This window comes from Sciurus vulgaris (assembly GCF_902686455.1).
Source record: "Sciurus vulgaris genome assembly, chromosome: 5".
Lineage (NCBI taxonomy): Eukaryota > Metazoa > Chordata > Mammalia > Rodentia > Sciuridae > Sciurus > Sciurus vulgaris.
In genome coordinates, this window is record NC_136465.1 from 47,923,183 (window position 1) to 47,947,824 (window position 24,642).

Here is a 24,642-nt window from a genome sequence, read left to right on the forward strand (position 1 = left end):
TCTCATTGATCAAAAGAAATCCGTTATATGTTCAGGAAATATACAAAGGAAAAGAAAATTAAAGTGGGATAGAATAGAAAAAAAAAAAACAAGGAAAAATTTTAGTCATATAAAGAATCAAACAAGAACTGATAGATAAAATTTGTATTTAGTTCACCGTAAATGGATCCTTGAAAAATAGTTTTATTTTTAAGTCAACTTGTGTATTTAGAAGAAGGGAAAGGGCTGAAATAGCTTCTACTTGCTTCTACTCTTCCCCCTTCAACCCACTCTCTAAACTGCAGTCACCATGAACTTCCAGAAATGTAAATAGGATCATATAGCAATCTCCTGTTTAAAATTTGCAATGACTTTCATATGATTCCAGTAAAATCCAAATCTCTTTTACCTGGATGATCTGGATCCTGATTCTTCTCCAACTTCTTTTCATTCCACACTCACCTCTGCCCCCTAGATTTCTTCAGCCACTCCGGCCTTCCTTCAGCTGCTCAAACACATTGACTTCTTTCCCACCTCATGTCCTTGGCTCCTGCTAATCCCGTGGCCCAGAACCCCTTCCCTGAATGCTTCAGATGGTGAAACCTGCCTCACATCAGCATCGCTTCTCCAGGGCAGGCCTTCTCTGTGCTGGTCAAACTGCCACTATGGGGTTCTCAGTCACAGCAGTGTATCTTTCATATCCTGTGTCCACATTTGCTGGATTACTTGGTCAGTAGACTAGACTATTCCACTAGATGGCAAGCTCCATGTGGACCTTGATGATATCTGTCTCAGTGCTGTGGCCCCAGCACCAAGCACAGTGCAAGCCCACACAGATGCTCAATGATAGATACTTTTAAATTATGGTAAAACATATAATTTACCATCTGAATTATTTTTAAGTACTTCCCATATTGCTGTGCTGCCGTCACCATCCAGAACTCAGAACTCTTTCTTTCCTTTTGTGGTGCTGGGGATTGAACCCAGGGCAAGGACAAATGCTTTACCACTGAGCTACTTCCCCAGACCTTTTAAAAGTTTTATTTTGAGACAGGATCTAACTAAGTTGCCCAGACTGGTCTCAAACTTTCCACCTTCCTGTCTCAGCCTCCTGAGGAGCTGGGATTTTCGGGCCATGAGCTATCACACCTGGTATAGAACTCTCTCCCTTTGGCAACTGTGCTCAGTAATGTTTATAGAAAGAAGAGATGAGTAGTCCCTTTTGTAAAGTGATGAATTCTTTGTAACATAAAATAATATCTCTCCTGAAATAATCATTAGGGAAATTCAGACTTTTCTGAGTCTGATTTTCTTAAATAAGAATCACCCACAAGGTCACTGATGGATCTAGAAATACCTGGGCTGGGACAAGAAAGTATTGCTGATGAAATTGAGTGAAAAGTCTGGGAGAAAAAAAAAGTGAATAGGAAAGCAGATAAATCAGCATAAATCAGAAATAGAACCTACATTTAAAATCTATTTAGCCTTTAGGTATGGTAAGATCTTTCACCAGTGAATGCTGGCTAAGACATTGTGTTTCCGTTTCCATTTTTAAACATGGATTAGTTTGTAATAAACAAGTAATAGAAAGTGTTTTACTCTAAGAGAAGAAACTACTCAAGAGAGTGCAGGTTCTAGGAAAAGTAACTTTATTCCTATGAGAGACATCCAAAGCTATAATACCGTATTGTTAATTGCCTTGAAACGCACTGTCAGACAAAAATCCTGTTGGGGGTGTGTGTATGCTTAGAAGGTTCAGAGTACTCTACTAAGATTTTTGAGGCTTGTGGAGGCAGAAGACATATCCACCCCCTCAAGTTTCAATGTAATAAAACAGGAACCAAAGCAAATTGGAGGCCACACAATAGATGTGTGTATATGATGGCATGTTTATGTAGTGTGCTAATTACAAAAATGCTGCAGTGGTCAGAGACACCAAAGTAAGCTGGTCTGCCAATGAGCAGGTTTAATGAAAGACGGTGTCTCCAAAGCACAGTGACTTAATGTCAATATAAACACTTTTCCTGAACTAACACAGTTAGCATGAATGGAACTCCAATCAGCTTAATTTACAAGTGAATCTTTGAGACCTAACAGTAAGCTCTATACATGCCATTATAAGTCACTATGTCTAAAATCCCTCAAACAACAGATTCTACAAAGAAATCTTTAGGAAGATCAGCCAGGATTCATTCAGGTTAGTTTTTTGTATTTTGAAATATTTTAAAAACACAATTCCTTAATCAAAACTTAATAAATGAGGATGAAAAACAGGCCACAGTCAAAACAAAACGTGAAGTGAAAAAGTAAATGAACTGATTACAGATCTGCAGGAAGTGCGTTCTCAAGGTGAGTAGCTTCTTATTACTAGATACCATCAGTGCTGTGGTGAAGTGCTGAGCTCTGCAGTATTTTCCTGTTCCCATCAGTTAGCATAACATCATTTGGCTACTGTGCTAGGTAGGTATTGATGTTATGTAACATAAACACGCTTATGTAAGAATAGTGCTGGTTGCTGATCAATACCTTCAGAGCACATGTTTCAGATTGTGCTTTCTAAGTACTGCTGCAATAAGTTTGTACAACCAATTGTGAGCTACCTGGAAAGTGGCATCAAAATGCACAATGTGAATAAGTATTTATTTTATGTTCTTTAACTCTACTGTCACTTCCTATTACATGGATTGTATCACAACCAGGTACTAATGGTTTATATGTATGGAATACCTGGTTGATTTTTTTCTGTGTCTAAAACGAAATAATCTTTTTTTTCTTTATTAGCTTTATACCTGGAACTGATTGTCCTGGGTAACCCCCTTTCTTTTGTCACTTCTCCCCAGAAATACCCAGGCACATCTGGGTTGCTTCTAAGAGCCTTGGATCCAGACTTGAATGCAGGTTCCCCTTCTTATTAGCTTTGCAACTTGATTAAGTTACTTAATACAGTTTCCTCATTTGCAAAATGTAGATAATAGTACCTGTCTTGAAAAATTGTTAAGTGGTTAACAGTCCACTACAACTAGCTTAATATTTATAATTTTACTGCCAGTCTAATATAAGGACAGGCTATAACAAAAAGAAAATATCCAAGTAGATTACTTCACTGATTGTCTTGATATGGGTGAAAAAAAAATATGATTTCTAATAGTTTCTAAAATCACATACAAGCTTAATTTATTTAAACATATAGAAAAGTATTTCAACAAAGATTCTATTTAAATGGGATTGTGTTTGGATCTGGAATGTCCCTCAAAGCTTCGTTTGTTGAAGGTTTGGTCCCCAATGCAGCAATATCAGAGAAGCCATTGGATCATGAGGGCTATAATTTCATTAATGGATCAACCCAGTGGGGATTCATAGTTGCATGGATTATTGGGAGGTGATGGAAACTGTAAGGGCATAGCTCATACCTGACCCCTTACTCACTCTCTGCTTCCCCAGTGCCCTGAGATGAACAATTTTCCTTGCCACATTCTCTTGTTGCCATGATGTTCTGCCTCACCTCAAGCCCAAAGCCATGGAGCCAGCTAACCATGGGCTGAAACCTCTGAAACCTAGAGCCAAAATAAATCTTTCTTCCTTTAAGTTGTTTATGTCAGGTATTTTAATCACAGCAACAAGAAAGCTATCACAAGAGGCTAAAACATATCGATTTCATCACCTATTCATTCCAGCTGTGAATTTGGGATTTCTGCCCTAGGGTTATGGGAATGACTGAAGAATCCACAGCTGGGATGGGACAGAAGAGATACTCATGGATCATGGAAAGAGGACACTACCTGTTGTTTAGGGTGTTACACAGGAACACAGGGAACCACCAGGGCTTTAGAGTATCAACAGGGTAAGGTATCTACTGGTTCCCACAGAGAATGTGACAGGATTATTGCTTGACTAATTCTGCAAGCAGGTGGGGGGAAGGAACTACTTCTGGTGGCCTCGATAAGGAGGGTTATTCATCTAGGGCACCTTATCCATAAGAGCACAGCAGGGAGGGGAAATTGGACTCAGAATGTTCAAGGCCCCATTGATTTCACTATGTCAACGCAGTGTGTAATACTAACACTTAATTTAGGACTTACCCTGGGATGTCAACAGGGTGGACATTTCATTCTCTTGGTATGTAAACCAGAGCACATAAAAGTTCCAAAGGTGACCATAATTTGCTAAAAGCCTTTTTTATTTTTTCACTTCTACGTACTACACAAGGCTAAAGACTAGATACTATTGAGAAAGAAGCAATTATTTGGTATTTTTAAGGCAATGAAAGATCTTATTTCTTTTCATGAAATATGTATTTCTTTCTGCTCCTAAAACCTAGTTCCCAGTCTTGCAGTGTGTCACTATGGTTATGATCACTGATTAAAAAGAGAACAACATAGGTTTGGCTGTTGTTCAATATGAATTCCATCAAAACAGAAAGAGTAGTAATTTTCTTAGGCACTGTGTAGCCACTGCTTCATGACCCGACCCTCCCCCATTATTGAAAAGTACCTTTATTTTCTTATGTTTCATAGAACATTTATCTATATTTTAATTTTTGTCAATATTATAAAGTCTTTGAAAGTTAGTAAAGGCTCTCTAGATTTTAAAGATTATTATCATACCCTCTCCTGTGGGGGTCCTCTCTGCCACATCCCGCATGGAGGAGAAAAGGGTTAACTGCCGGAGGAGGATGTAGGCGGTTTTTCTATTACCCCAAAATTTTATCTACTCAATAAACACACAAGAGCCAATACTCTTTTTATGAGAGAGGGGGTATGATGGGTCTGGCCATACCAGCTCTGGCCTCTTACAACAATAACTCACCCAACTCTCCTTTATTTATAACATACAGATAAAGGGGGCCAGGACTGGGAGGAGCTTCTTCTGTGATGGACAGGATAGGGTGGTTAGGAGAGCCATTCTCTTAGAGAAAAAATTCACAAAGGAGACAGGGAACCACCCCCCTGCAGTGCTACATGCTTCCCGGCAGTTCCTAGAAGCCAGGCCTCTGCATCCCATGGTTCAACCTAGTCTGATTCTGTTAAATAAGGATGATTTCCCACACTCTCCCTTAGAAAGAATGGTCATACGCTACCCCTACAATGTTGTCTTCCTCTGAGGAGACAGTTAAAAAGAATAAGATAAATCTGTAATATTATACGAACCATATTTGCAAGAAGTTGATCCAACTAGCAGAACATCTAAAACAGTGCCTGGCACATAGTAAATACTTATTTCAATATTTGGTAATGAATGTCTACTGCAGGTATGAATAAAATGAACCACCGCATGGTCCAAAGAGATGAACACACTTAAATAAAAACCCACAGGGGGTACTGGCTGACTTGCAAGGTCAGTTCTTCAGTTGGACCACCTCCCAGTGTTAGACTTGAGCCAGATCTTGGATCATCTCCATCAGAATCACTTAAAATGGTCTCACTCGGTGATAACCTGGTTTAGTTTATTCAGGCACAAGAAATGGCATTTCAGAAATGCACCCAGATGTTTCTTAGACCCACTACAGTTTAAGAATCATTAGGCTAAATAATGAAATGTGTAATTTGAAGAAAAAGAAGGTGGGAGACTCTTCAGTGAACCAGCAGAGGACCATTGAGTCTGCTTATACTCAAGGTACGAATGCAGGTGTTGGAGTCTTTGTCTGCCTCAGGCAGCTCCTCTTCCCAACTCGTTTGAAGGTTTCATAATGAGAGACTTAGGCCTTTTGATTGTGCTTTACAGGCTTCTTTTGTTTGGCTTTTCATTCTTAGAATGTATTTTTGTTTTTCTTATATCCAAGTCCAACCGAACTGGAAACACCTGGGTCTCTGTCCATACTTGGACACCATTTTTGGAGTTACTGACCCTTTGATCTCAAATATGGCACCAGCAATCCCCAAGCCCTGCTGACATCATGGTGGCCTTCTGGGGAGACACCAGCAGCTCCTGCTGACACCCTGGGCATATTCTCTGAGAACAAACAAGGACATGCCTGCAAGCACTTGCTCCAACTACATGAAGACTGGTTCCATTTCCTCCTGGATCCTGGAAGGCTGCTCCTGCTAGTGCTGTGTATGTACCCTGAATTGGTAGACTTCCGTACCTCCACATCCACAGCACCTACATGGTGCCAGATATTATCTTGGCTGCTACCATCTCCACTGCTGCCCCTTTGTCTGGAGATGCTGTGATTCCAGACAGAGAGTACTTCCATGAACACACATGTGCTGATGGCATACTCCTTGAACATGTTTAGGAGGCCTAGTGAATTTCTTTTCCCTCAGCATAATCAGAAGAGGCGGCATCATACAACTCAGAAGCCCTGAGGTGACCCCTTCTTCATGGAGTTTGATAGTCAGCAAGTTCAGCCTCGAACATATATATCCATTGTGTTCTTAGCTGGGGTGGTCTGGGTACAAATGTAAGCCTCCACAGGTGGGTGGTCTTCAGGTATAAACTGGTGTGCTCAGAGAGCTAAAAGACCTTAAGTACGTGAAAGGGAAAGAGCAGAGGGTAAAGAGTCACTAACAGTGAGATTCAGGAGGAGTTGTTGTACTAATTACTGAGGGTGGCCATCTTCATAAACTTAGAGGGAAGCAGCCTAGGGAGCTCTACAGTCTTTTGTAGGCTGTGGACCCTTCTCTGGGTGTCTCCACCAGTTTGGAGGGGCCACCAGCATGCCATCAGGTATTGTAAGGCTAGGGCAGGTGGCTACCAGGCCCACAGTTACCATTCACAGGGTATATATACAGGAATCACATCTCCTCTTGCTGACTGTACAAACTCAAAGATCAGTGTGTACTTGACTATGAAATACTTTCCTTAGTACAGTTGTAATTGTGGTTTCTCCACATTTATTGAACATACACGTTGCATGTTTTGCCTGCAGTGTAATATGGTAACACGCTCAGTGCTCATGGCTCTTCATGGCTCTTCCATAAATCATAAATTGAAGGCAGCCTCAATTCCCAGGCCTCTAAAGCACTTGGAGGAGCCAAATGCTTGTTGCTCCAGCGCACAACAAGAATCCCCTAGGAAGCAATGGGAACACCACTTATGGGTCAATCCTTTGTGTAGCTGGAGCGATATCCTGGCACCGGGATTCTGACAGTGACCATCAAAGGAGCAGAGATGTATAGCACATTCAGGTAGACTCCCTAGCCTGTTTGGCAAGACCCTGTTCACCACCGACTCTGCTTGTCCATCCTCAACCTGAGCCACAATCAGAAACTGGCCCTCCATAGCCTCGACCTGAGCATTGTAACCTATCCACCTCACTGCCCTTTGACCACATCATCTAACAATGGCTCCTCAGAGCAGGGACAACAACAGGGATGCTGCCCCAGCAAATTGGCAACCCAACGAAGGGCCTGGGCAAGTAGGAGGCACACATGTGTATTCATGGCCTCTACCGGTTTGGCTCAAGGCTTTGCAGCCTCAGTCAGTAGATTTTCTTTTCTACTTCCTTGCCTGCCCCTCCCCTTCCAGTCTCCCTTCCTTTCTTCTTACTCAAAAATAAAAGATTTCACTTGAGAACCCAAAGGACTTAATTTTCCACTGGGAAAAAATGTATCAAAAGGCAGGAATGTACTCAGATTATTCTCTGAAACAAAAAGGACTTTAGAAATAATCTCTACAGCCCCTGGTCATAAATAGACTTGGAGAAATTTCTCCCTTAGGTGTACAGAACCAAGGTGGCTTACCCTCAGGTAGGACGACTTTTGGCATCACTATATGAACACAGTGTCCAACTCATACCATGGTGGCAGTTGCTAATTTTCCCTGTGTGCTTCAAGGGTCTTTTGGTTTTGTTTTTGTTTTTTTTTAAATCACATAAACACCAAACAAGTTTGGTTTATCATATAAAGAACTCGAAAGCATTTTTAAAAACAAGTTATTTATGTATATAGATAGAGAAGGAAGCTTAGTAAGCTCAGCTATTGCTGGCTCTATTTGAGCTATCTAGTTATATTTGGAGTCAGATAACATGGCGACATCGAATTTAGGAGAAACAAAATTGCAGCTGTTTAGTTACTTAGAATGCCTGGAGCTGCTCAGAAAGGTTGGATCTAAATCTGGAAAGCACTTTCTACCGCAGAGGCCTGAGTTGATGTAATAGGGGACAATGATATGGTGACATGTGGATTAATAAATTCTCTAAGGGCAAAAAGCACTTGAAGTAAAGTTGGCTTGGGAATAAATGCGCTTGTAGGAGGCTCTGGTTCTCCCCACGCTGGGTTAAAAGTACTGTCAGCTAAGAAATAAGGATCAGAGTCTGAGGTCTAGCATTTTCACAAAGACCAGATTCAGAATCAGATTATACTGGTGTCCAGAATTCTGGGGGCTCATATGAACTGGTCACCTTGAATGGGAAGGGTCTTTAAAAAGTGATACCTGTAAAAATCTTGGTTTTCACATATTTCCATTTGATAGTGGTTTTTTACTTTGAAATCTGTGACTGAAGAAATGTAAAGTAATAAAATATTTCTATTAACTGACTAGAAACAAAGTAACAACAAAACCAATACATGTACCAGAACATATTCTTCATATCACATTTTATGCCGACGTCTCATAAGATAATACTGATGGTAAGACATTTTATTCAGTTATCATGTGTTTGTGTTTGGTTTCATAAGGAAATTGATGGGGTTAAACAGAGTTGTGAGAATACGGGAACCAACCTCCAGCCTTAGTTCTCTGGACCACCTACTCTAGTCCTTCCTTATCGACAGAAATGTCAAAGGTTGGATCATCGAAAAATATCATTGTCTTTTGACAAACTTGAAGTTCAGCAGAGTCTGGCTTCCATTAGTAGTGTTTCATTGTATCCATTTATTCTTAAACTTGTTTAGAACCCTATAGTATATTTTATTACTTTTAGTGATAAAAGTTGCTATGGTCTGAATGTTGGTATCCCCTCTCAAATTCATATGTTGGAGGCTATGCATATGACAGTAATAGGGGGTAGGCCTTTTTAGGAGGTGATTGTGTCATGAGGATGGATCCTTCACAAAACCCTCATAAATGGGACTAGTGGTCTATGAAAAGGAAGGGGAAGCTTTCTGCCATGTGAGGACACAGTAACGAGGTGCCATCTATGAAGCAGGAGAGCACGCCCACATCAAATCTGCTGGCACCTGGATTTTGGACTTTCCAGTCTAAATCTGTTGTTTATAAATGATGCAGTTTAGGGGATTTTTGTTATAGCAACTGAATGAACTGAGATGTTAGAGGAAAGAGTTATTTGTGTTGTTTGCTTAATTAATTTCACTTAAGTTTGAAAGTATGTCCTCTCATTTACGTATTTTAGTACTGGAAAAAAGATGTTTGTCCTCTCTTTGGTCCAAGGCTCTAACCAATCCTGACCTAAAGCATGCACTAGATACTGACTGAAACTTACTTGTAATGTTCATTGTTTTGATGTATCCCATATATTCCATTTGCTTGTTATCTTGTCTCTTAACTTTACCAACCACTGACCTACTTGCTTGTTTTATTTATCATGTCCTTGTCTTGACTCTCTGATCTGTACATTTTCATCTCTAGGTTATGAACTGCCAAAGATTTTTTTTTAAGTACCAGGGATTGAACCCAGGGGTTCATTTCACCCTTTTAAAAAATTTTTTAAGACAGCATCTTGTTAAATTGGTTAGGGGGTCTTGCCAAGTTGTTGAGGCTGGCCTTGAACTTATGATCTTCCTGCCTCAGCCTCCTGAGTTGCTGGGATTTTAGACATGAGCCCCCATGCCAGGCTCATAGATTGGATCTTAAATGTTCCCCAAAGGTCCATGTGTTAAAGACTTGTTCCCCAGGGTGGTGTTATTGGGAGTTGGTGAAGTCTTTAAGAGATAGGGCCTAGTTGGAGGTCTTTAGGCCATTGGTGGCATGCCTTTGAAGGGAATTAAGGGACCTGGACACCCTTCCTCATTTCCTTTTGCTTTCTGGCCATGAGGTGAGAGTTTTCGCTCTGACACATGCTCCTGCCATGATGCTCTGCCTTATCACAGGCCTAAGCAACAGAACAACCTACCGAACTCTAGAACCTCCAAAATTGAACTGAATAAACCCTTTTTTCTTTATAAGTTGATTATTGCATGTATTCATTATAGTGACAGAAATCTAACGAATACATGAACTCCTCTATCTGAAGTCATCGTCTCTCCTTTATAGCAGTGAACTTCTGGACCCAGATCATCGAGGATAACCCAGTCACAGGTGTCTTCCTCCTGAACGTGCATGACCTTCTCATTCACTAAACTCTTTCCCCACCCAACTAATCTACTCTAGTCTTTCAGACAAAACTACAGAAATAGTCACCTTATCCATGTCACTCATTTTATGAATTGCAATCCTGAATCCTTTATGATTTATCTAATAACTCAGATTTTTAAAATTTCACACTGAAACTGAAAATATGGCAAGTAAAATTACTGTATGCCTTTATCCTCTACACTAGGAGACAAACTAACCAATTTCTATAACCTTGGGGAATGTATACACCAAACAAAGTCACATGGGAGGAAGATAGTGGCAGGAGATTCTCTATACTGAGGGGCATGAGGGAATTTTTTGAAGGTTTACCTTGTGTTGATCACTAGTACCAGAGATTCCTTTTCAAGTAGGCTGATATTACAACTTTATTTCTACTTATTTCTCTTAGGTATATTTATTATCATGTTAGTTTTTGTCCTAGGAAACCATGTTACAGTTTCCATTTCACATGTTTAATTCCATAGGCTTCACTTTCCCCTCTCATGGCACAAGTGACCACAGCTATCATGAGCAGTTGAGCATCCAAAGAAACCTGTTTCTGTGTGTAGCACGAAGTCCTTTCTCGATCTTTGATTCATCAATATTTTATTGACAACTCGTTATGTGTTCTAGGCACTGAATATAAAGAAGGGAGTAAAGCAGATACAGTCCTCTGTGGCATTTACATTCTTTGGAGAAGACAATAAATAAATAAGATAGAATAAAACATGCCTTACTTTAGAGAGAATTGCTAAAGGTTGAAGAAGTGAGATTGAAGGTGATAAACAGAGCAGGCAAGTCATCACAAGAGAGGTGACATTTACAAAAAAAAAACCTATAAAAAGAGAGGAGGGTAGCCCTGAGGATATCTATGAGAAGAGCATCCCAGGAAGAGGAGTGGAAAGGACAAAGACCCTGAGGAGTCAGTGTGCCTGAAGAAGAGACAGGACTGAAGAATGGGGAGACCAGCAGGAGATGAGGTCAGAGAGCTTGGAGGTAGGGAACCGATCAAGTGCTGACTTGAGTCAGGGCCAGGACTTAAGATTGTCTTTGGAGTGGGTAGGAAGCAAACACTGTGCTTGGAGGAGCTTGAAGTTTATGTTTTAAGAGGGTGTCCCTGGTTGCTGTGTTAATAACAGAAGGAAGGGGTTCGATGACAGAAGCAGAGGCTGAATAAAAGGCTGTGATAGTAATCCAGGTGAGAGAGGCTGGTGGCTGGGGCCAGGGTGGTGGCAGGTGATGGTTGAGAAGGGATCAAATTCCAGATGTATTTGGAAGGTAAACCAAAAGGATTTTAAGGAGAACAGATGGGAAATGAAGGGAAGGGAGGAGTTGAGGATGACTCCAAGATCTTTTGACTTATCTGAGCATCCCATCAAATCTTGACATTCCCAGAAGTTTAGGAAATATTTTAAAATAATCGTGTTGATAACAATACCAAAGTCTCTATTCAAATTGTTATGCTTTGTTTTCTTAATTCATATGTATGTATATGCATATGTATTTTTCACTGAATAAAACTAACTTTATATTTGTCTCCACTTGCAAAATTTTCTTCCAACTAAATAATACCAAACTGTCTTAATTTCAATAAATCAGATGTTGATGGCTTAGGCTAGGGTGGCAGTGAGGGCTGTTGGATAGGGGGGACAGTGAGAAGAATCAATTCAGGATACATCCTTAAGGTAGATACAGAAGAATTGTCTGGCAGACTAAATGGAAAGCATTAAAGAAAAAGAAAATGTCTTAGCCATTTGGGTTGCTATAACCTTGGACTAGGTAACTTATAATCAACAGAATTTATTCCTCACAATTCTGAATGCTGGATATCTGAGATCATGGTCAGGTTCTGGTGAAGACTCTCTTCTTGGTTGCAGACTGTCAACTTCTTGTATCCTCACTTCATGATAAGAGACTAAGTTAGCTCTCTGGCTTTCTCTTATAAAAGTAATAGTCCTGTTCATGAGGGCTCCTCCCTCATGATCTAATTATCCAAACTCCACCTCCTTCTATCATCACATGGAGATTAGATTTCAACATATGAATTTGGGGACAATACATGGAGTCCATAACAGAAAAGAAAGGAAGGGAATAAATTGTTCTAGTGTATTAATGGTGAATGGGTTTGGTCACTCACAGAATCAAAGAATATCAGATGATATCTTTAATTTCTGGGTGAGCTCATTCAACAATGATTATCTAGTGTCTTCTCAAGGCCTTGGAGCTAGAGACACATCAGTGAACAAGATGGACAGAAAGTCCTGATCTCAAGGAGCTTACATACTAGATTTCCATATCTATAAAGATAGTAGTAAATGGTAAAGGGGGGCAAGGAAGAAGAATGGAGAATATAAGGGGAATACATATGTAGTTAATGCTTAGAATGTGTTAACTAATGTATGAAGTTCATTTCTTTTCAATAGCTTGATACTAGAAAATGCCATTGATTTTATCAAATTGACTACCAAGAAAATAGAGTAAGTGTACACATTTTAAGATTTCTGGATTCTTTGGAGTATTAAAAAAAAAAGAGAGAAAGACTCTTGAGCACTTGAAAAATGTTCCTCATAGGGATAACAGGTTATTTTACTGACAGATAGTAAACTGTACTTGGTTAGACAGTAGTCATGGTAGTCATTGCAGCAACTGGGTTTAGACATCTACTTAGGATCACCTCTATTTAACCTACACAGGTTGTCCTCATTAGGGCTTTTTACTTAGAACACTATTATAGCAATCATATACTGTATTTTTAGCATCTTATATAAACTTTCCCACAAATGCCCAAGTTATATAATCAGTCCCCCTCCCCCCACAGGCTTTCCTCCAGCCTCCCCCAGATCTATGGTAGGGGCGAGGAGGTGTGTGTGGGGTAGGGAATCTCTATCTGTGACTGCAAATGTTCATGTCACAAGGTTGGTTCCCCCTCCTCTGAACAGGGCTGAGCGTGCACCATCGAATGTGTTTTTTGATACCCTCTTCTTCTATTCTCAGCCTTCAACTTCTGCTGTTACATTTTCATCAGGTGTCACATTGCTGTGTTCCTGAGCCTGGGAGACTCTTTGCCTTCTCTTTTTGTGTTCAAACAGTCCCTGAGGACTTGGCTCCAGGGGCAGAGGCACCTTAGAGCTAGTTCCAGTTCCCTTTTTACAGAGGCCCAGGGAAGCCAGATGACTTCTTTCCAGGCACATAGGCACAGATCCAGTCAGTACCAGTCTCTGGATTCCCTTTCTAGTATGACTTCTATTAAACCAGCAGCTTCTGGGATCTTTATTTAAAAAAAAAAAAAAATGTAATAAAGTGAGAAATATGAGAAGTGGTCTCTGAATCCTCTTCCATCTTTTTATCATATATAGAAACATTATGGGATATGTGTTGCTTGTGTGAAATTTTATGTTTGACTATTTTCAACGTAGTACTAGAACATTATCAACTAAAATCAGGTAGAGGTCATCATTTTGCTGGATTCTTTATTTAGCTGCTGGGATCGAATCTATGGCCTTGTTAAGCACAAACTCCACCAGTGAACCATACTCTCAACCCCTGCTTGGTTCTTCAATGTTTAAATTCAGTCTCTCTCTCGCTCTCTCTCTCTCTCTCACACACACACACACACACATGCTCCCTCTGATAAGAATGTGAAGAAACAAATGGCAAATTCACTCACAGCAAAAAAAAAAAAAAAAAAAAAAAAAAAAAGGTTCAAATACACATCTTTAGCTGACTTGTATACAATATAAGCACAGTGTTCTGTTATTCTTAAAGAGGAGTTTACCTAACTATATCAGGAAAAGTCTTATGGTGTGGCAGTGGGTGGGAGGATAAGCAGGGAATGATGGTGATAAGCATTTTCCAAATTAGGAAACAGATACGCTTTTCTTCTTACTCTCTTACATAACCGATCTATTTTAGAAGACAACTAAAAAACTGAAGTGAAATACAAATCTCATGATTTTACTACTTTGTTAGCAAAGAATGACACAAGCAAGTAATGCTCGAAGGAAAAAAGAAAAGGAATCATCATATCCCTCCTAGTGCAGGGGCTGTCTGCAGGATTCCCTCTTTTTCCCTCACAGCCTACTGGGTGAGTCAGAGACCAAAGTCTGAATTTTAGAAAATGAATGAAGATACTAATTTCTCTCTCCTTTGAATTTGAAAAGCAGTTGCATCAAAGTGCACATCCCTTTTTGGTGGCACTGAGTGATAGAAGAGTGACCTGTTACAGTGCTGGTGATTGCTATGCCTAGACTTCCTGATTCAGAGGGAAGTTGTGCAGCCTACAAAGGCCACAGTGGCAGTACAACCTCTTACATAAATAAGTTACATAAATGAGAACAAGTTATGTAAATGTATAAACCAGCAAACAAGAATTATAACCATTCACAAATGCCAAGGAGAACAGGGCAAGATTCTTTCTATAGTTCCACTTCTCCCCTCACATTATCATAATTGTGCCATTTTATTTCACATCAGAATCAGATTTCTTTTAACTTTTTAGGGATAGAAACTCCATATTATTTTATGAACCATATACTTTTTGGGGAAATCCCATAATAAAATCTGATTTGATCTCTATTTGAAATTTATGAATGCTTATCAATTTCTTATACTCTTTGGATAATCATGAACAGACTTATGAAATTTTACTGAGGCTGTTGAGGATAAGAATGCATCTCAGGGGCTGGGGAGATAGCTCAATTGGTTGAGTGCTTGTATTGCAAGCACAAGTCCCTGGGTTCGATCCCCAGCACTGCAAAAAAAAAAAAAAAAGGCGTCTCAAAAGTTAATGTGCATGTGCATATGGATATTTGTTATGCTGGTTGATTTTCAGATCTCAAGTACATGGTTCTGTCTGAGGGAAATTTAGGTGGTTAGGGTTAGATTTAAGGTTATGCCCCTGAATTAATCCCAATGTTCACTAGCCCAGATGATTAGGAAGTGCTCCTCAGATCTCCCTGCAGCTTGCTTCAAGTGCAAAGTGAATGATCATGACTTGTCTCTGCACCCTATTAGAACACATAAGCCTTGGATTTTTTTGTCAACTCTTTTTTTCTCAATTCCTTAGGGGTATATGCATCTTTTCTGAAGTTACACAATTTGCTCATTGTGTAATAAAACCACATGTATCTCAAATATTTTTGAGCCTTAATTGCCTGTTCTGTATAAACAGGAATATTAATGAAATGTTAGCCAATTTCATACAGAACTTAACGGTTAATATTCCATTTAACAACTTCCTTTAAAAATCTTGATGTTTAAAGAAATATTACATATTTTATTAAAAATTACATATTATTACTATCACAGTAACATTATAGTGGAAGGTTACATGAGATTAAAATCTCTACATAATATTGGTTGGGTGATTTTGGACAAATAACTTTCCCTGTTTCCAAACATTTGAAAAAGAACCCAAAGTTCTCTTCCTACATTGACAATCTAGTACCCTATAATCAAATCTATAAATATTTTCAACTGAGAGCTTTAAACTCGCTGCTGACAAGTTTAAAGGAAATGAAACCCATTGTATATAAGTCAGATTTTTTTTTTTTTTTTTTTTTCTCTCCCGTAGGCAAAACTGCAGAGCTTGAGCTGTGGTAGTCTGGTGACTGCCATGTGAAAAAGCCTTATTCTTCGTGTTTTCTCTATTAAAATATCAAATGCAGCACCATGGGGCAGTGCTTGTAGTTTGGACAGTATGTGAGGAACTTGGGGCTTCCTCCCTCGAAAAGGGGCGGGGGGAGTGAGTTTTAAACAGGAAAGGCTGCACTGACTTGGCACCAAAAAAACCTCTTGCCCTCTGGAGGAAGTCGGCTCAGGAACAGGGGTTTTTCGATTTGTGCCTGAAGTTGACGGATTCCAGACCTGAGGCGTCACGGGGTCTTCGGATTACGCATTCCTAGTCCGGGTGCCTCTACTTGTCCAACTGTAACCTGGGGCATCCAGTACCCACCTAACACCCGAGACTCGATCCCCGGCCGCTCCCACTTGCCGGGAGGTGGGGGCAGGTCCCACCCGGGTGGTCGGGTACGTCATTTGTGGGTTGACATGACAATGTGGGTTTCACTTCCGCGGGGCGTTTTGGGCAGAAGAGCCCACCTTGAAGAGGCCGGGGAAAAGGCAAAGCCTGGTGAGCGGGGTCCGGCGGTAGGCTACCGGTGGTGGAGGCTCAGGGTTCCTCCGGGCTTTGTTCAGTTGCAAGCCGTGCCCTCCTTTCCCGAGAAGCCAATTAGATCCCTGCTGGGGGATCATCTGACCTCGCGTCCCTTGCCAGGAGGGGCTCGGAGAGGGCGGGGCCGGGCGGTCGGCTCCTCGGGAACTGGGCCGCCGGTGGCGTAGGGGAGTCCGGGGCGCGGTAGCTGAGCTGGGCCCCGCCTCGCGCCCTCCAGGCCCCGCCCCCGGCCCCGCCCCGGGGGCTTCCCGGGCGCGCGCCGCCCTGCCATGTCCGCGCGCCACGCCCCCCTGCTCGCGGGCCGCGTGCGGAGCCGCGCGCCCGGGAGGCTCCGGGACTGTGGCGGCGGGCGGCGGCGACGGCGGCGGAGCAGCCCTCCGCCGGCCATGTCTTCTCCCGCCGTGGCGAGGGGATCCCCGGGAGGGAGTCAAGAGATGGCCCCCAGGCCGCGGAGTCCTGGCCGGTTTTGGGAAGTGGGCGGCGGCAGTGGCGACCGGTTGGAGCGCGCGGCCGCGGAGTCTGAGCGCTGGGAGTTGCTGCTCCGCCGCGGCGAGCTGCTGGCTCTGGGCGGCCACCTGAAGGGAGCGCTGGAGGCGTACGCGGCGGCGTTGCGCCGTGGGGCCCCGGTCAGGCCCGAGTGCCTCGGCACCTTGGTGGACTGCCTGGTGTTCAACTACCGGCTTCGCCACGGGCTAGGCTGGAGCACGGCTCCGGCTGCGGGCGCCGGCGGGCTCCTCAGCTGCCTGGGCTGCCGGGGTTTCTTGAGTGAGCCGGTGACGGTGCCCTGTGGCCACAGCTACTGCCGCCGCTGCCTGCGGAGAGAGCTCCGTGCCCGCTGCCGACTCTGCCGGGACCGGCTTCCGCCCGCCGCAGCTAGTGCCACTGATGCTGAAGGGACCAGCCCGCGGCCGCCGCCTCTGACTGCCGCCATCGCCGCCTCGGACTTCCGAACCAGCGTTGTCCTCAACCACCTGGCTGAGAAGTGGTTCCCGGGCCAGCGCGAGCGGGCCCGGGCGGCTGGCCGGCTTGGGGAGCTGCTGCACCAAGGGCGCTACCGGGAGGCCCTGGCCGCCGCCTGCGAGGCACTGCGAGCAGGTGACCGCCCGGGGATGCGACGCGGGCCGGGCGACTCCACCCTCATCTCCCCGACGGGCCGGGTACCCAGAGCTCGTCTGCGCCCGGAGAGGCATTTCTCCTTCCCGGGGAGCCACTTGGCCCCCGGTGTGTCGGATCTCGGGGTGCTCGATGGTGTGGGAGGGGGCGGCGCCCCGGGGTGCTTCGGTCACAATGGGGATCGCCCTGCGAGCTGACTGTGACGCGGCGCGGGGAGGGGCGCACGGACGCGGGGTTCCCTCGGCCACGGATTGTGGGGGGTGCACGCGTCCGGCGCGGAGCGGGTGACCCCAACCGAGGCCACCAGGGCGCGGGACGCGTGGGAGAGGGGCAAGCCAGAGGGGCGGCTGGCTTCCTGCCGCGATCTTCCCGGTAATCGGCCTGGCCGCCGCGGGGAACAATAGTCAGGTCGGGGAGAGGCTCCCCAGCCGAAGCTAGGTGGGCAACATTTACCTTCCTCTCGCATAAAAGTCACCGGGGCAATTGGAAGCCGCGGGAGGGCAGAATTGCATAAGCTGGGGTGGGGGGAGTGTTGTGTAACGGGTGACGTCCGGTGGGCGTGTCGGGAGCTCGGCGCGGGCACCCAGCACCGGGAGGCCCAGCCGGCCGCCGCTCTTCGAGCGGGTGTCAGGGCGCCCACGGGTGGTCACCTCTTACCAGAAAATGCCTGCAGATTTGATTGTTCTGGTCAGTTTCAGCCTGTTTCAAATCATACTTCACATATACCTATGTGCTAAGTTTCAAATGCAACTAGTTTTTGTAAAGGTGTAGAGGGAGTCTCTGATCCAGAGTTTTTAATGCGCTTCTTTTTTTTTTTTTTTTTTTTTTAAACGTTCCTGATCAAGCTGTGGGGAAAGGCTTTGTAGGTCTTTTATCTGTTTCTTCCTGTAGAAGTCGCAGCAGCTTTGGCCTAACCTTGGTTAGAACTTCTCTTAGTTTTAGCTATGAAAAATGGCAATGTCAAACTTCAGTAAAATGAAGAATTGTTCTTTAAACCGGTAGTTCTCTACCAGATGGGGAGTGGATTTTACCTTCCCGTTCTCAGGGACATTATATAGAGACATTTTGGGTTGCCACCCCTTGTGGGAGTGGTGCTGATAGCAACATTTGGTGAAAGGTCCAGGGGTCCTGCTAAACTCAAAACGCACAGGACAGCCTCCTACAACAAAGAATGATCAGGCCACAAATGTCAATCGTGTCACTATTGGTAAGCCTTATGTTAAGCATATTTCAAGATTTTAGTATCTGTATTGTCATGAAATAATTCCCAAGAAAATGGACATTGAAAATATAAACACTGTAAGTATTGTTTTTGAACTGTGTAATTGAAAATATCATCCCGTGGGTCTTTTACCTCTTAGTGCTTAGTCATATTGAAGTAGTCACAGTATTTTGGAAAAATACCTTTAGAGTTCAAAACACAAACCTGGCATATTTTCATATTCTTTTGCTGTCTTTATGAGGAGTAGTCAGTTTAAAATAAAATGATAGACCCAAAACAAAAGAAGACTATTTAGTCTTCTGGATGAGTAAAGTCAGTGTGGAGAAGCTGGACTTGGTGGTAAACCATCCAGTAACTGACCAGTCTCATCTTCCTCTTTAGAGGAAGCAGAAGCCAGGACGGGAAAATGACTTGTACCTAATCACCCCTCTGGCTGTTTGTACAGTCAGCTCTCTATATCCTCTTCTTCTATATGTTGATCCAGAGTTCATTCTGTCTTTATGTTTAATCTAAGAGGATTGTTCAGGGAAGTTTTGTTATTGTGTATGTGTGTGTTTTATTGTTTAAAGTATAGAAGATGACAATGCTATCAATGTTAACTTCTACAATATAGTTCTTTTACCTCTTAAAGTCAGGTCCTAGTCCATGGAAGGATAGTGAGCCCATTTACAATTAAGATCTAGCTTAACATTCTATGACCAGTATTTTAATTGAGGAAATACTGGGTCTTAGATTGGAGATAATTATTTTTAACAGAAAAAGAATCTGAAAGATTGACTCTTCTTTTTTTACAAATGGCTTAGACAGCACATGGGAATTTTACCCACTTTAACCCTACTTTTTCAGGACTAGAACTCATGTCTCTTCACTTTTACCCCATTAGCTTATTTTTTCCTTTGTCTTTTAAAAAAACATTAATTCTGTACTTGAAAATGTGTTTCAATGGCACTAAGATACAATATTTAGTTTTGTTAAGATGTTTTGTTTTTAATGTGAGGTAGAGAAAAAATTTTAAACCAAATTTTAGTTGATAAAAGATGGTTTATGTTTCATAATTTTGGGGCATAAATACTGGGTTGGTGGTATAGTTTAGTGGTAGAGCACTTCCTTTGCAAGGACCTGGGTTGGATCCCCAGTGCTGCAAACAAAACCCACAATAAACAAATGTTATTAAAATAACATAAAAATATTAACTAATAGAGTCCTAAATGTCTTTGTACAGTTGTTAGATTTTAACTTCTTGGGAGCTGGCAAGTTAGCTACAAAAGAATCAAGTGTATTTATATAATTGTACAGTTGTAGTTATTAATGACATTGTCATGTTAATAATGAAAGAGATCGTCACTATTTCTTCATATATTTCTTATAATGAAACAAATACTATTAAATAGAAAAAATAATCTAGTCTACAGTTAGCCCACACACATCTAAACTTATCCTTGTCAACAGAAAAGGAAAGCTTGAAAACCTTTGCCAAAATCAGAAGTTTCCCATTGAGATTACATAAGTTTCTGTTGCATTGAATATATTTAGATAACATTTAATCCATTGATCTTTTGATATTAACTCTCAGATGTTTCATAACTTTCCTTTTACTATTCAAGGATATTATGTAAAAGTCTCTTCTGCTGGAGTCTTTATACTTGAGTCTGTTAAAATGATCTCACTATATAATGCAGTCTTTTTGTTCTTAATGGAGTGTTACACTGACTTGCCTGTTTCCTGTGTTCACCCTTCTCCCTCAAAAGGAGTCAACAGATCAGTATAATTTACAGTTTGAACTGATTTTAAAATAAAAAGGTCATGGGGGGCATTAAAATATTGGGGAAAGGAAAATTTTGTCTTTAATATTAATTCTGTAGTCCTTGACTGTTACCCAGTACTTTTATATTTTATAAATCATTTGATCCTCATAGAGAATCACTGGAGAGTGCTATTATCCTGAGAAGGAAATTGAGGCAGCTAGAGACGGAGATGCAGTATAGGATGAGGAAATCTCTGCATGCTGGAAGCAGATTACCTGAGTGCTGCGCTCCCCTTACTTTTTGACCTTGGGCATGTTGCCTGACCACTCTGTTTTGGTTCCCTTATCTGAGAAGGGAGCACAACCCTCATAGGGTTGTTGTGAGAATTAAATGAGAGAAAAGATGTAGGGTTTCAAAAAAGTGCTTCACAGTGAATTCCCAGAAAACAATAAGATATTTTTAGGATGTAGAATGTAGAAGTTGTATTATGGTTAGGTGATACAGTACAAATTGAAATCTAAACCTTGTGATTTTAGAACTATTCTGTTCTAGCTACCAAATTAATTTCAGAATCAAGGTTAAATTCTCATTCCAGTTTGCACATGTTAATTAGTGGTAACATTTTAGCATATATTAATTAGTCACATCATAGATAAATACCGAATACATTTAAAGAGAATGTGAAGGATTTTTAGTATTTTTAGCGACTAGGGTAAAATGAAAATATTTGAATTTAATCAGTTTTATATCCTTACTGTGCAAAGGACTTGAAACATTGACATTTATATGGGGCTTTATGGTTTACAAAATATTGTTACTTCCACTATCTTAATTAATCCTCACAAAAGATTGTGTGAGATAAAAGGGCAGATACTAGTATTTGTAATTCACAGATTGAGGGGGAAAAAATTCAAGAATTTTAGGTGACTTTCTTATGTAAGTCACCAAATTAGAAAGAAAATTGATAAGTGGTTGTTACTTCTGAGCATAAAATGGATTAAAAAATAGAATGTATGAAAGAAATCTTAAGTACACTTATTATTCATTAAGCAAATACTATACTGTATGCCAGGTATTGTTTCATGCTCTAGAAATACAGATGTGAGCAAAATAAAGTCCTTGTCCTTGTAGAGTTTGTATTTTTTTGTTTTTTTATGATTGTAGCAAATTGATACTTCATGAAAATCTCCAGAAAATGGGGTTTATTGCTTAATTGACTTCTACTTAACTGAGCCTATATGCAGAATATCTGGTTCATTTCTTTCATTCATAAGTCACCTAAGGATCTTTGCAGTGCCTCAGGGTTACTAAAAAGGTCCCTTATAATGGCATGTTCTTATTGAGGTAAGAGATAAAAAAACTGGTTAGATAAAAAACTATGAAGTGACCTGTTTTAAATGAGTAAGTTCCATGTTTTACCTGTTTTTTGTTCATCAAATAATACAAAGTATATCCAAACTTATTTTAGATTTTTAGGTACTTGTACATTGACTTTTTGTTTATTCAGAAACTTTTTTCTTTTTTTATTATTTTTATTCATTCTTTTTACAAAAGCACAGAATACAGTTTGCTCTAATTCAGCCCCAGTACTTCTCCTTTTCCTCCCCCGTTCCCTTCCCTCTACTGATCTTTTTGCTATGTATAGTTTTTTAATTACTGCCTTGTAGATACACATAATGGTGAAATGTACTGTGATATATTCACACATGTACATAGAAAAGTTAGGTCAGATTCTTTCCACTGTTCTTCCCTTATGCCATTCTTCCTCCCTCCCCCTCAATTCCCTTCCTCTACTCTATTGATTTTTCTTCTATTTTGATGGAATTCAGAATCATTTTTCTAAGCAGCTTGGAAATAATTCAAGTAAAATTTGAGATTAATTTGTATAGTAATTTACTTTTTTCATTGCAGAGGTATTTTTCAAAATTGGAACTGTGTTTTATTATAGAAGATGAGTGATTTCAGAGAACTCTAAAATGCAAGACAAAAAGCTTCTGTTCATTTTTTTTTCCTTCAGTAAGATAGTATTGTCTCTTGTTTCCCCTCCTTCTATGGCCCATTCTGGTCCTGCTAATCCCTAAAGATGTTTCTCCTCTAGTCTAAGGTTTATGTGGTTACAAGGTAGAACATACTCCTGTATGCCTTGTCTCAAGAGGTAATCTTTTTTTTTTTTTTTTTAATGGATATACTCTAAAATATTTTGTAATGTTTTCAGCAACAGTTACTATTACAAATTGAGCATTTGTGTGTCAGGCAGTATATTGACTTTACATGCATTATTTTAATCAGTCTTTACAGCAGTCTTAAGATGTATTTTTTTAGGTGAGCATTTTATAGGTGAGAGACTGAGATTCATCTAAGAGTTATATAAACTACACAAAGGGAATCCGAATCCAGATTTTTAACCTAGTGTTTATGATCTTAATTATTATGCCAAACCTACTATTCTTGTAGTATAAATCATTAATAACATCAGTTGACATCTTTCAGCTTAACTGATAACCAAGTTCTACCCTACTGAACTTTTTTTTTCAGGGCGAGGGGAGTGCGAGGGGACTGAGAGAGACATCTCCAGCATCTCCTTTTGAGACAGGGTCTCACTAAGTTGCCAAGACTGGCTTTGAACTTGCTGCTTCAGTCTCTTGAGTAGTTGGTTACAGGTGTGTACCACCACACCTGGCTCTCTGTCCTTTTTTGCCTATTAAGCCAAATTCTGCCCTGCACATCAGAACACTCACTCAGTGTTGCCTGATTCTAGAATTATAAATAAAAGCCATTTAGCTCTTTAAACTAATTGTGATAATTTTGTCTTTTGATAATACCAGCATTGCTTATTTCTTTGTGATGGGGAAAAATGCTTTTTAATTAATTTCTTATATTTTAAAATTTTGTGAATAAATATTTTAGAACTTCTGCAACGTGAAAAAAATTCTGAAAAGATAGGCCAAAGAAACAACTTTAGAACTCCTATTACTCTAGTCATGGATTCCTAAGGATTGGCACAAAGATGGGGAACAATGACTCTAGAAAACTCTCTTCAGCCCATGAAGAGTTCTGGGCAGCTCAGGACTAGTTTTCTTCAGTTGTACAACAGAGCTTTTTTTGCCTACTGATATACATAAAATACTGGGTCTAAGAGAAAAGAAAATGGGAATATGACTTGAGGATCTTAAAGGAGTCAGATTTTAATATGTTTCTCCTAGTTTAAGATACATGGTCAGAGCCATTATCAGAGGATACAAAGACAGGAAATAATGGAACTCAAAGCAGATATTCAAACTACTCAAAAGTGCTGTGCATGTGCAGTGAAGAAATATAATAGCAAACAAATAGTGCTTTCCATGTATTAAACCCTATTCTAAGTACCTTACATATGTGAACTGGCTCTTGTGAATAACTCTGAGGTAAATATTGTACATAGCATAAATATTAACATAACATAGAAGTAAACAGAACTCTCCAGTTGAGTCTTGAATCCATCACCAGCTGATCCCAGGCAAGCTACGTGAACTCAGTGCTGTTTCCTTACTCTTTAAAAATGTCTATAATGCTGGATCCACGTAGGACTGTTCTGAAGATTGTTAAGTCATTTAGAATAGTACTTGGTGGTATTTCTTAAAAGTAAGTTTTTTTAATACATTAAGTTTTATAGCTAAGGAAACTGTTAAGATGATTTGTAATTTGCCTCAGCTTATAGTCAGTGGAGGGACCAGAAATTGAAACCAAGGCTCATACTCTTGATCTTTAGGAGATCTGTGTTAAAGGAAAGCATTTTGGGAAAAGATTGGTGAGCTGAGTCTTCTTGGATAGAAAAGTTATCCAAAGATGAGGAAGTCTGGGTTAGGAATGGTATAACTATAGAGATCTGTGAACAAAGGAAGGAGGCTTGAAATACGGCCTACCTGGAGCAGGATGAGTGGTAATGTATTATTTGAGACTTGGAAGTGGGAGGTTGATAATGATAGGAAGTAAGGCTGGAAAGAGAGGCAGGAGGCAGACGTGAAAGAACTTGTATGCTGAACTAAATAAGACCTATTTTATCTTGTAGGTGGTGAAGATGTAGGTAAAACTGGAGGCAGGAGATAGTTAACAAGCTATTACCATAGTACTAAAGAGAGATTTGGGAGCCTAGTTTCAGGTAGCTACTAGCAGGAGGATTGGAAAGGCAAATTTGAGAA

General features: G+C 41.0%; 1 protein-coding gene across 1 annotated transcript in view; it reads left to right on the forward strand.

Moving 5' to 3' along the window:
* Positions 1 to 15,179: 15,179 nt before the first annotated feature.
* The window catches only part of LONRF1 (LON peptidase N-terminal domain and ring finger 1), a 34,872-nt gene continuing 25,409 nt past the window's right edge, over positions 15,180 to 24,642 (forward strand). The window contains exon 1 of the mRNA XM_079142730.1: positions 15,180 to 17,479. Coding sequence (XP_078998856.1) covers positions 16,654 to 17,479 — 826 coding nt within the window. The 5' untranslated portion in view covers positions 15,180 to 16,653. The remainder of the gene's footprint in view (positions 17,480 to 24,642) is intronic.